Source organism: Neolamprologus brichardi, chromosome 9 (assembly GCF_056152115.1).
Source record: "Neolamprologus brichardi isolate AB-2024 chromosome 9, ASM5615211v1, whole genome shotgun sequence".
In the NCBI taxonomy this organism is placed as follows: domain Eukaryota; kingdom Metazoa; phylum Chordata; class Actinopteri; order Cichliformes; family Cichlidae; genus Neolamprologus; species Neolamprologus brichardi.
Genome location: NC_142112.1, coordinates 18,521,604 through 18,535,043, shown reverse-complemented (window position 1 = coordinate 18,535,043; position 13,440 = coordinate 18,521,604). Strand labels below are relative to the sequence as shown.

The 13,440-nt window shown below is 40.8% G+C and overlaps 1 protein-coding gene across 1 annotated transcript in view; it reads left to right on the top strand.

The window, feature by feature from the left end:
- Positions 1-13,440, top strand: part of ofcc1 (orofacial cleft 1 candidate 1) — a 136,580-nt gene that overhangs the window by 11,728 nt on the left and 111,412 nt on the right. The window contains exon 2 of the mRNA XM_087845507.1: positions 6,077-6,319. Within this exon, the coding sequence (XP_087701633.1) occupies positions 6,077-6,319 (243 nt within the window). The remainder of the gene's footprint in view (positions 1-6,076; positions 6,320-13,440) is intronic.

Sequence of the window (13,440 nt, the reverse complement as noted above, 5' to 3'; positions counted from 1 at the left end):
CGAATATCCAGAACCAGGGTTTTGTGCTTTATACACAAAGAGCACTTCTTACACTGCAGTCACACCAAATTACATGCTGCAGGTAACTAATAAATGGTATAATAGCTTTTTCTATCACTGTCCTTGCATGACATTATAATATGGGGGAGCTTCTGATATACTTTATTAGACCCGAGTAGCAAAGCCACTGTTTATGTTGGTTAATGTCACTGGCAAAAATGGGGTATTTATCTTCCTCCAGGTCTCATAAGCACCTCATTTAAAGTTGTCTAAACACTATTGGTGGGCACCTGGTTTAATGGTATAGAGACATTTTTGCAAAGGAACTGCAGGTCGCAGTGCCCTTTCATAATGATTGACAGGGTGAGTCTGCCACCTGCTTTGGTACTGTAGCTTGCTAAAAGCAGCTGTTTTCACACACTCTCAAATGCATAACTCATTGTCAGATTATCTGTATATCTTAACTCCCCACACCCTTATTTCATTTCTAAATCCCAACACCCTCCTCTCAAGTGCTCCTGGAGAGAACAGAGGACATCTCGCAACATCACACCTGTCTTCCCCAAGGGCAAAACGGTTTGGGAAAATATCTGAGGTAGGCTTTGCCTTTCTCACTCCTCACTTTCTCTCTGCAGTCTCTTGCTGCAACTCAAGAGGTCAGCCCATGTTGGAAATTACTGTGTTTTAACAATATCATGACTAATTTTCCCAGCCAGTAGTCTGACACAAAGTACTGGATGTTCAAAATAACAGACTTGCCCTCTAAATTGTCGCTATTTTTAATAGGCTGACCTAAATCTTGTCTGGGTCAAATAGAAACACTGAGTATATACTGTATAGCTCTCTGTTTAAATTCAAACAAAGCTGTTTTTAAGATAATCTTTCAGACGTGGCTTTAAGATATGCCACAGTCTTATTTAAATTATGAATCTGTGTTATTCTTGAAGGTTATTTTCAATAACTTGAGTTGTGAACATGGGGTTTTATCTCTTAATGCCTATAATTCCTTGGAGACAAAGGGCAAAATGGAGGAACTGACGAGAAATCAAACACTGTCTATGAAGCCGTGTCTGGCCATGTCACTTCAGGACTCACAACCTTAAGACAAAACATGCAGGCGTTACACAGGATTATTGAAAAGAACCTGGGCAAACAAAAGCCTGTAGCAGTACAGTCGGATAGAGATTCGTACAGTGACAGCAACAATGGACATGTGTGGTGTGAGATAGGCAGGCGTCAGCTAATTAGCTCAGTGGGAAAACCCTATTGTTTAGGGTTCGAGGCAACTGTGCGTCAATGGCACCTCACTTGTAGATTTTTATGCTGCAGACTGGGTTCGATGTGGCTGGGCTATTGTTGAGCTAAATGCTATTAACTTTTAAGCTGAGTGACGCATAAAAGTGAAGCTGGTGTAAATTACAATTCCCCTGCACATAATCCACTTGCTGATGGAAAACATTACAGGGGCCTTGTCTCTTGACAACAGATTACAGCTGTGGCTTTACCCTACCCCACTCGCAAACAGGAGAAACCATGGGATTTCTGTTTTTATCCGCCCCATCCCTTCTTCATCTTCTTTCTCTTCCTCCCCCCCTAACGTCCCCCTTTTCTGTCCTCTCGTTCTCCCATTGATCTCATAGTGGTATTCAGTATGTGCCAATGGTTCATGCCTGCAGGGGGGCCACCAAATCCATTATCAGGTAGGACAACAGTTTCCACACTGCTTCACTCACACTGTATGCTATATGGAGGAGAGAAGACAGGGAGAAAGAGAAGGAGAAATGGGGGATGAGGTACACAATAGGTTTTCAAACCAGATTATGAGCCACTGGAAATATAATTTAAACACTGCAAATAACAGTTAAAAAACTGATGACTGTATTATCCACGGTGCAGATAAAAAGTGTGATCCAGCATAAGGGAGCAGAATGTCAATATTCACATAAATCTAACAGATTTAGAGTTTACATATAAACATCATGGGTGTGAATATTAATTTGGACTTTGGATGATTCCTTTAAGCTGTTCTTTTTCCCAGCCCAAATTTACCATAAAATTAGGCATTCTGATGAATGTATTTAAACTTATGACCACAACTACACATTCATCTCCTAGCCATAGCTGACAGTTCCCACTGTATTTACTGATACTGTATAATGTGATATATAATCAAGACAAGCCTGTGCAAAAAGTTAAACAAGTTCAAATGTGTTCGAGGGTGTGTAAATCCTTGTGACAGTTGAGCAACTCAACATGTTACCTGCATGACTTCAGAGATAATATTAGATGAAGCATGAGCATGAAGTATGTCAAGTGGGTGGCTTTTTTTTTTAGCATTCCAACAACCAGATATTATAATACATAGCTAATGTTAGAAGGTCTCTAATTACTCATTTTAATATAAGGATAGAACAAGTCACATCATAAAAACAGTTCTCAGGATCACAAATCAGCAAGACGTCTGCTGATCTAAAGTAACATTTCTCGACCCAGACATCCACAGAAAGCTGCATCATAGTGATGCTGTGAGTTTAGTGCCTCAGTGGGTTTTGCTTGTTGGGACTGGTTGAGATATTGGGAACACTGAAACACTACCGGCAACTGGCAGCATTTACTTATTCTCACACACACACACACACACACACACACACACACACACACACACACACAGAGGCAAACTGCGGACTAACCAAGGACCGATGTAGCAGTACTGATGGCCAGTGTGCCAGCCTGAGCGTGAGTGTGTCTAATTCTCGACTAATGCTGTCTACCCCCCAGGTCCACTGTCCTTGGCTGCCTGCCACTCTCTCAGTACTCACTATGCTCTTTTAAAAGCCTTTCAAGGAAAAGTTCAGGGGCAAAAAGCGAGACAAAAAAAAGAACGACACAAGAATACTCACTCAACATATATAAGAGACAGGTGTACTTTATGTACAATGTTTAAAACGACTAGCAGTATTGCTATTGGAGGTAGAAAAAAAAACCAATATAGCAGTTAGATTCTTTTAGTAGATCTTTTAGTAAAACAAACATTTACTTATCCATTCTCAATCTGAAAGTAGTAAATTAAAAATAAAGCTACAGCAGGTATGCAAACTGTCTGTTTGAAGCAGCTGTAATCAAGTGCTTCATATTCCCCTCCTCTATATATCTAGCAGAAACAGATGCCATTTTAACCATCATTTAACCTGAAATTTATCAACTCTGACCACAAACCTTTCACCTGTTCCCCCACTCCCACATAGTCAATATCCACCTGCAACCCACAGCTCCAAGTTAACCTTGCAAAAATTCCCTCTTGTTGCTTTTCACCTACTCTCCCTTGCGTTAAGTTGAAGGCAAGTTTTAGCTACTGGGAGCGTGTATTCAGAGATTAACATAAATGTGTGTTGTGCTTAGGGCCCTAGGCCCTGTGGCTTAGTGACATTGTGCTGGAGGCTCTCCCTTATGAAACCTGACGCCTAGAGCAAAGCTTACAGATAATGGGTCAGCTGGAGGAGGGGGGGTGTAATGTAAGTTACAGCAGAGCAAACTAACCAGTCGGGCCAGTGTGGCTCGTTGTTATTTTGTGTGTTTCCGTGTGAGAGCCAAGCTTCTGATTTTTTCCCTTCATATACCCACGAGGTATATGAACACAAATGTGGCTGCACACAAATCCAAAGGCACAGGGTGCATCTGTACGCATACGAGCTGCACACACAAACATGCAATGCAGAAATGTAATTTGATAATTTTGCTTGCATCTGCTGTTAACAAGGCGTGTCCAGGAGCACACCTATCAAAGTGTGTCATCTATGGCACCTAAGGCCCTTTTTGAATCCTCCACTCTCCACCCTCTTTCTCAGGTTTTGTGCTCTCGAGGAACCCAAAATAAATATGCCCTCCACACTGTTTGAAACATATTGTCATCACTTTCACCCCCAAGATATGAATTTCAAGGAAAGAACCACTGGAATTTTTTTTGAGAGATGCCAAAGCATAAATGCTGCGCTTCAGGTAATGGAATAAGACTGATTATATTTAGAACAGTAAGATCCTTAGTGAAATTTCAACACTTGACTCATTCATTTTTTTTTTCATCGTATTTGATCGCTTGCTTTCTAGTACGGCACTGCCTAAAAACACAGGCCATCTACAACAAAGACAACAAAGGGGTTTTGAGAGTGATATTTTAACCTCAATAAAATATAAGGGAAAAGTAGAGTAAGGCAAATGCACATTAAATCACATATTATATGTTGTTGCATGTTACAACTTAATTTAACCTAATAATGCCACAGAAAACACCTCTAAAGGCAGGGAATTGAATATTGTTTCGATCTCGTTTTCATCTCGCTGTCATATTAATCTAATCTGATGGCGGATTGACAGATGAACAAACAATCATGTCTCAGACCGTAACAGCTGCACTTAATGATGCGGCTACTGTTCATGGCATGGAAGGAATGATGATGAAAAATAATCTCAAAATTCATTCACAATTATATACTTACATCCACGGGCACAAGTCATGTCTTGGAGATAAAACGATAGAGTGGTATATTCAAAGGTTAATGGCCTTGGGTGTCCACGTGCATGTGACTGTGAATGCACGGCTGTGTGTGAATGTGTTTTCATATGAACTTATGAGAATATGCGCAAATGTCTGCTCACATGTGCACATATCGGGTAAGACAGATGAGGGTGACAGATGTGAGTGTATTCGTGCATGTGGGAGTGTGCGGGATGGGGTTGGGGGGGGTGAGCTGGGGTGGGGTGTGGTGTGGGGTATTCGTGTGTGCATGATTGAAAAATGTCGAACAGACATGGGAGCACAATGACGGTTTCATCTGTCTCCCCATCACTGCCTTCATCCCTCCTTCCCTTACTTTCCTAAAGGCACAAACTCTGCCAGTTGTCACCGTAGAGTATTTCAGGCCTGCTGAAGCACTCCACTCCTCGGGAGGAGAATGTCAGCCCAGGCTTGGGGCAGTTTTGACAAACAGAGTATATATTGATACATGATAAAGTATGCTAGAAATCACCCGACTGCTGAGGGCTACTATAGTTTTAATATCATCATTTGAATTAACAAGCATTCTGTAGAGAAATAATGAGCTTTCATTATTCAGAACATCATCCTTACCCCGGCGGAGACTCGCAGGGCTATTAGTGCTTGAGAACTTAATGAAAAGAAGATAAAGAAGGTTTGAGATAAAAGTTTGAATGGCCACACTCGGTAACCAGAGTTAAAATTTAATGCAGCCCCAGTGGATGACGGATGAGCTTCTTATCTGGGGCCTGGGGAATGGGTAGACAGGGGATCCGCTTTGGAAGGTGCCATTCTGGGGGAGGTGAAGAATGTGAACCCTTCCCACTTTTTCTGACAGGCCCAGTGCGGTGTGCTAACCTGGGTGGACCCCCCACCCCACTTACTCAGTGATTCATGACAACCTGTAGATAGTTGAATGTGTCACTGAAAAACATATACAGGATTTAAAAACACACAAAAAACCCCACTGTTGCTTTGCCAAAATGACATCCCATTAAATTAACTCATTGATTTGATTTGTTTGTTTAATATTTCATATTTAATATTTCCAACAGTGTGCCCAAAATTAAGTCTGCTTCTCTTCCCTTCTGTAAGCTAGAGAGCTACAGAGTATTACATCATTACTGATTAGTTATCACCAAGAGAAGATAACTAATGCACATAGGAGTTGGTAGTTTAAAATCAGCAAAGGCTAAAAAAGTTACAAACCTACACACACTATATGGAAAAAAGCACTGGGCCACACCTCTTGACCATTAAAGTCAGGTGCTTTCAGTCCAGTTGCCACAGGTGTATAAAATTAAGCACCTAGTCATGCAGTCTATACTTACAAAAAATTCTAAAAGAAGTTCTTTTTTCTAATGATCTCTAAATTTGAGCATTGTACTGTAATAGGAATCCATCACTGCAACCACAGCAGCTCAGCCACAATGTCGTAGACCACATAGAGCAGGGTCACAGAGTGTTGCATTGTATAGCGTGTAAAAGCTGTCAGTGTTCTGCTGACTCAATAAAAAAGTCATATACATGTATATAACATTGCAGAAATCGGGGACAGCTACAAGTACCTGGGAATCCCACAGACGAATGGGAACCACGAAGAGGCTGCTAGGACACCCATAACTACCAAATACCTGCAGAGGGAAAGGCAAGTCCTGAGGAGTCAGCTGAATGAAATGAACACGATCGAGACAATTAACACCTACACCCTCACTGACAACAAGACCAGGAAGCTCCTGACGATGCATGGAGGATTTCACCCCAAATCCAGCACCCTGAGATGGTACGGTATGTATTCCCAGCAGATGCAAGAAGTGGCTAACATCCAGAATCCTACTGGTGGATGGACAAAGCTGGACTGAAAGGCAACACGGAGGCAGCACAGCACAGGAACAAGCTCTCAGCACAAGATCGATAGAGGCTGGGGTCTAACCACACCAGGCAAGACCCCAGGTGCATGCTGTGCAAAGATGCCCCTAAGACAGCCCATAACAGCTGGGTGCAAGATGCAAGATGGAACGCCATAACCAAGTGGCCAGTGGCCATAGCCAGTTATGGCCATTTGGCATTATTTTATTTCACCAAACTTTCATCTGTTTCATTTAATTCTCCGCAATTTCAGTCATATTTATGCATGCAAGGCAGCCCAAAGATGGATTCTCTTCACTCATCAAACTCTGTTATGATGCCATTTTCCCTTAGCTAGTGGTTGTTGCTTTATTCCAGTAAATGTGCTTTTGCTGCACTGTATTACATAATTGACATACACTGAGATCTCAAGAGATGGAAAACAAATCAAGCAAAAATATTTTAATTTAACCTAAAACTGAGCTTAAGACAGTAAGGAATAATGAAAACGCTGTTATTTGGAGAATAATCTGATGATGGTGAAACATACAGGTAGAACAGTTCAAGAACACACTCATAACACACAATACACATTGGAAAGCACACACACAAGGAAAAAAGACCACAGCAACCACTCATAGAGTGCCTCTGCTTGATGCTGTGTTTGTCCCAAGGGCCTTAAGGGAAGTATGTTTGCTTGCTGAACCATTGTGAAGTCTCCAACAGACATGTCTAGTTTGCTGCTGTGCTGGGCTCTGCTGTTCTCTGCTGGAGGAGATCTCGGTGAAATGGGAGGGGAATGCATTGATTTGATGAATGAGTGCATATTTGTGGGACTACTGGTGGCCAATGTGCAGTCTGGTGTGAGAAGTTATTTTTGTGGCTAGAACTTGACAACAAAGCCTTTAGCTCTAAGACGGCGAGAATCACAGCTCAGTGAAAGGCTACCACAGATTTTATTTTCCCAAACTGTCTCGTAATCTGTCTTTTAAATGTATTTTAGTGTACATCGAATATTTTTATTTCTTATGTGCTGTCATGGACTTTTAAGTATAGTGAACTAAGCGCAGAATTAACATAATGGCATCATCTGCATAAAGAGAAACCTTAGAAACTGGATTAATTACTTTATGAATAAGATTTCAACTAATGTGTTTCATAATTCTCAGCTTTGTAATTCTGATGTGCACTGCTGACACAATACTTTAACAAGAAAGTAAAATGAGAGATGTTGTCCCGCACAGAAAAAGAATTTGGGTTTTACAGCTTCTTCCCTTAAGCTCAAGTTTATAAATCGAAAGAATTTAGGGCAATGCTTGTATTATAGCAATGTGTTGCACCTTGTCCCATTCCCATACATCAAGACACATACATATGCTGCCAATGTGCTTTTCAGTTTATAAAACTTTTAAGTTGGCCAATATAATCTTTTTAAAATAACCAATTAATACTTCTACCAGAACTATAAAGTTTGACATCAAACCCAGGTGTTTTATGGAAAAAGTAAAAATATCATTCAAATGTGTGTGACTCAACAACTTTTATGGCTATAAGTGGTTCACACTTCAAAGAAACTGTTTAATTTTTTAAGTTCCTATAAAGGTTCCTTATCCATCATGGCAACTCCATTTATAGAGGCTATATAACTTTAATTAAGCACACCCATGTGTTGGCTGGTACAACAACTTGACACAGAGCAGAAACAATACGACCTGGTTAAAGACACGTGAGGGGGAAAAGGGAGGCTAGGGTTTCATGGGCTAGCAGAAATTCTGGGTTTCCCAGAAGCAGTGTAGCCGTGGTGGTACTTCAGGGTTAAAGCCAGTTAAATTTGGAATCCATGTGTGTGTTTTTCTCTTAGAAATACAGATATAAGATGGAAAACAAATGGTTTACAAAGCCATATGTAATTCCCATCACCCATTGTTTTTTTTTCAATTGAGAACTACAAATTTAAAGGTGAATTTATATATGTTGTTTAAGAGAATCAAGAAAACTGAGGAGAATGGACTGATTCAAAATGATAAGTGCATCACTGAATGCAAAACATGTTGGACCTTTTAGGAGATGGGCAACAGCAGCAGACCACTCCTGTCAGTTTATGCCAGAAACTAAGTTTATAATACAGTATTATAAACTTAGAATTTGCACAGTGTTACCAAAGTAGAAAAATGCTGCCCAGTCTGGCGAGTCTCAATTTCTCCTGTGACATTCGGATGGTAGGGTCAAACAACATGAATTCATCATAACTTGTACCAAAGGTTCAGGCTAGTGATGTGATGGTGTGGGGATGCCTTCTTGGCATCCTTGGGGTCCTTTAGTATGAACTGATCATCATTTGACCACCACAGCCTACTCAAGTACTGCTGCTGACCATGCCCATCCCTTTATGACCACAGTATCTCCATCTCCTGATGAATAAAAAGTAATAAAGCTCAGATCATCTCAAACTGGTTTCCTAAACATGACAATGAAATCACTGTGCACAAATGAGCTCCCCAGTCACCAAATCTCAATCTAAGAGAGCATGAATTGGGCCTGGGATATGGTTCAATGGAAGATTTACATCCCGGACATGCAGCTTACATATATGCAGCAACATTCACATTTTTACCACTAAAATTAAACTGGTGTGATGGTCATTGGCTGTTGCAAGCCTGAAAGGGCATTTAGACACTTGTTCAAGGATATAAAGCCTTTCAAGGTTGACTCTCCCTCCTTTTTCAATATATGTAAGATTTTCAGTCATAGCAGTCATATCAGAGTTTAGTTAACATGTAAGTGTTGATTTTCAACATTACAAATCCTCTTGCTAGAAAAAAACATTCACAGAAGGGTTAAATGTGACAAAAACAGCAGACTTACATTAAAAAGGAATTTATAGGGGGCTCAATGCTGCTTAATTTACAGATTATCTCAGCCTTTGTAATTCAGTTGCGTTGCATCATTTTTTATGGGACGAGGCAGGGATAGCTGGAGGGGAGGGTTGGGGGATGGAGGGGAGCTCGGTCTAAGTCCTGTACAAGTTTTCACACGCTCAGAAAGCAGGCAGGCATCATAAAAAATGGCTCACTAATCATTTCAATACAGCACTGAGGTAGGCAGGAAGATAGCTTTATGTCCACAAGCACACACATTCCCAGCAACAGGTGACATTCATGAAACCTTCGGGGACATTACGAGAAGATGACACACGATAAGAAGTGAACTCAAGGAAGCGAAAGAAAGGGGTAGCAAATGAGTAAGAAAAGAAAATAAGTTGGATAGTTTGTGTTATGATCCACAAGAGAGGGAGAAAAGAGAAAAGCAGACTCAGAAGTGATGTAACAGCTCCACACATCAGAGGCAGCGGAGAAGAAGGTGGTGTGTTTTTACAAGGTGAGCGTGCCTGAGATGTGGAGACACCTCATTTAGATAACTGGAGTAGTGAGCCACTGTCATCTCAAGGGGAATCTTGCTCCTAATTTCCCTTGGAATCACAAACAGCTGTTGTTTAAACTAGATCACATCACTGTCACATGGCTGCGGGGGCTTGGAGTAGTAGCTCTGCTGCTACTACTGACTGTCACCATCCAATAGCCATTTTTAACGCTGATCCCTTTCAGGTACTTTAATGTTCTTGCCGTCTCTCGAGACTGAGGGTGGTGGAAAACAGAGCAAGAGAAATCTGATAATGAGAAATATGTATTTCTTTAATAAGCGCTGACCTAAGCTCAAAAGAACACATAAGCCTGGCGTCCAAACCCCGCTAACACAGAGGCAATCTGTCGTTTTCTCTTTTACTTTCCAACAGGATGTGTGGGCCCCATCTCTGTCCTTTCTTTCCCAGGATCCCATGCTCATGCCATGTGTTGCTGCTGATCACAAACATATGGTTTAAATACAATGAGCAGACAAAACAACAAATGCCGACATTAGGATAGATTACTTCCCCTATTCTTTAAATTTCTTTCATAGCATGTGATCTGATGTGACCTAAAATGTTTAAATAAAACATAAATGTTAATGCAATTTCTGTACACATGGAGTATGTCAGCAACACTTAATACTGTTTAACAGGTGATACAATTTTCTTTAAAAATTGCCATTTGTATCAGTTTTCTTAGTACCAACACAAACATGGAGCCACAGTCTGTCTTCAACTTATGACTCAGGATATCAGGTGATCTTACTCCACACAAAGGCATTTTGTAATAACTATGATATGCAAACTTTGCAGTCTGCCTAAATGAGGAACTAATAAATACCTTTGTGATGTTCAAAAATTAGCAGAGGTTTTAAGTACTGACACTAAGATATACTTAGCGTAGTGCTCTCAAAGAGATGATGTAGCTTAGACAGTCTTGTATGACGCATAGATTGCAAGACCCTTTGAGTGCAGTCATATACTTGAGCTATCTCATTCTTTGGTCAACTTCAACTATATTTTTTCCTGTATGTTATTAATAATAACTGGCTAATTCATTGAATATAAATGAGCAAACTTTGGCTTTAAATCAGGTTTAAATCTGTCCCCAGAAGTCAGATGTGAAGGTTGAAGGCAAAAAAATATCACACAGTCATGTTTACTTCAATCCACATTGAAAAGTCCCCGTGGAGATCCGTCTACCTTACCTCGGCCAAGAAACAGTAACCATTCTAACAACAGCATACTCAAAATCATATTTTACATAATTAGGGTGTACTCTAGCTAGCCTAGAGGCTTAACTGGAAGCATCCCTTGTATTTACACAACTGACAGTTCAAAGTTTGTGTGTGTGAAAGAGAGAAAGAAAGATGGCAGCACGCTGGAGCGATTCTCTGTAGACCATGCTTCAGGAGACAGACGTGAGTGTAAAGAAGCAAAAATGCAAATGAGTCCATCCATCCAAGGCAGCACTCAAACCTTTTACACATGTGAACTTTAAATACCACCCACCCGACTGTTTCCCATTGCCTGTCTGTCAGTGCCTGTCTTAAGAAAGGGCAGCGGACTGAACTTTTTAGTCATAATCATTGATTATGTGATTATACTGGCTTAGCGTTTATCTAGCACCGGCCTGCAACATGTCTCATGAGACACTCAGTTCTTTTAGGACTGTGTGTGAAGGATAAGTGTGAGTGGGTGTTCTTTCTTACATGTTTGCATGTTTGATCAGCGACTCCTTATTTCACCCATGTAGTAACTGAATGGTATTGTGGGGCAGAATTTTTTTTACTTGTATCTGCTTCTCTAAACTGTGTTGGGAACAGAGTTGCTGCTATCTTAAAATTCATATTTGATCCAACTGTGTCTAAGAAAGCAGCATTGTCTTTGAATCTCAACTCATGAACTGAAAAGCACTGTTGTGTGTTGCTCACTGCCTTCCTATTGTGCGGGATCTGCCTGCTGTGCTGATTACAAAGTAAGGGACAAATCATCAGGTGAGTCAGAGCGAGAAGCATTCCTTCATCAACAGTTCCCCTGCGAGCCTGAGAGTTACCACACAGTCATACCCACAGACACGAATACAAAAACACACGCATATATACACACACACAGACTCTGCAGGTGTGCCATAAATTAAGTGCATGAGTAACTGTCTGGAAGAGGGAAAGAAAAAAGTGATCCTGAGAGACATTAAATGTGAGCACACACTCATAAACAGATGTATGCAAGTTCCCCTCTTGCACACACAAGAACAGAAGTACGTACACAGCAGGGTAATGTTCACAAACACGTATAAATCCCTGTTGTGTGTGTGTGTCTGTGTGTGTTTCTGTGTTTTTAACACTGCATTTTATCATGACAGGCGGCCCAGTGGTGAAGTGGTTAGCACTGCCAACTCACAGACCTGAATCTGCCAGCCAGGTGGAACCTTTCTGTGTGGACTCCGCATGCCTCCCTGTACCTGCACGGGTTCTCTCTAGGTTCCCCGGCATCCTCCCACAGTCCAAACACATGTTTGTTAGCGTCACTGGGGATTCTAAATTGGCCATAGATGTGAATGTGAGCATCTCTATGTGTTGGCAACGTGACAGACTGACACTCTGGCACAGGGTGTACCTCTAACCCCACCATACCCCATAACCCCTAACTGGACAACAGGTTAAGAAAATGACTGCGCTCCCATTTTAGGAATTTTTTAAATGTTTAATGTTTTTTAAAAACATTAATATAAAAAAAATAATTCTTAGTAAAATATATGTGCACCCTACTAGTTGAACATGTGCTTCACTCTGTTCTGAGAAGGCCTGTCTATGTGTACATATATGTATATATATATATATATATATATATATATATATATATATATATATATATATACCTTTTTTTAGTGGCAGTCACCGTGGCGAAAGGCTGTGGCAACTTGACAATCCAGTTCTGCATCCATGTGTGACAAGCCACACCAAAAGGTCAGTAACTTGAAAGCCTGGGAGCAGCTTCAAAGCAGAGCTCGGCACTTCTGACAGCTACATAATGTTTGTAGAAGTCTAAACCTGTTTGTGAGGTATGAAAATGGAACATTTTGAATGGGTTTTAATGAAAACCTGCCAAGAATACCTATCGCTTTATCTTGATGGCTCAACAGTGGAAACACTTTCGTAACAATGCGTTGGGGAAAGGAGATGTTCAGTGAACGAGGCTTGTAAGTAGAAGCACTCAGGAACAGAATACCGCAACAAGTTTTCAGTTATATTCAGTCGATTTTTTCCTCATGTGAGCAGACATTATGACAAAATCACTGTCCCACTTTTGGCATGTACATATTTAAATTTTTAATTTTAGTTCCAATTCAAAAATCGTTGAAAGTGCTTCAGATAATTCCCATTTAATGCAGGCAGATGTTCATCTTCCCAAAAACTCGTTATAAAGTTATTGCCACCACTTTCAGAACAACTGGGGAAAAGCAATGGCTGTGATGCATTTGACATCCACTGACCTGTTGCCACTTTGGTATGTACTTGCTTAAGGGGACTTGATTGACATCCTGATCTTAACACAAAATGCTCATAGGTGCAGCCGAGCTATTCTTTACACTAAGAAGTAATCAGTACACAGGCATCAGCATTGGCTCTCTTTGTCTCAAAACTCTGCAAAG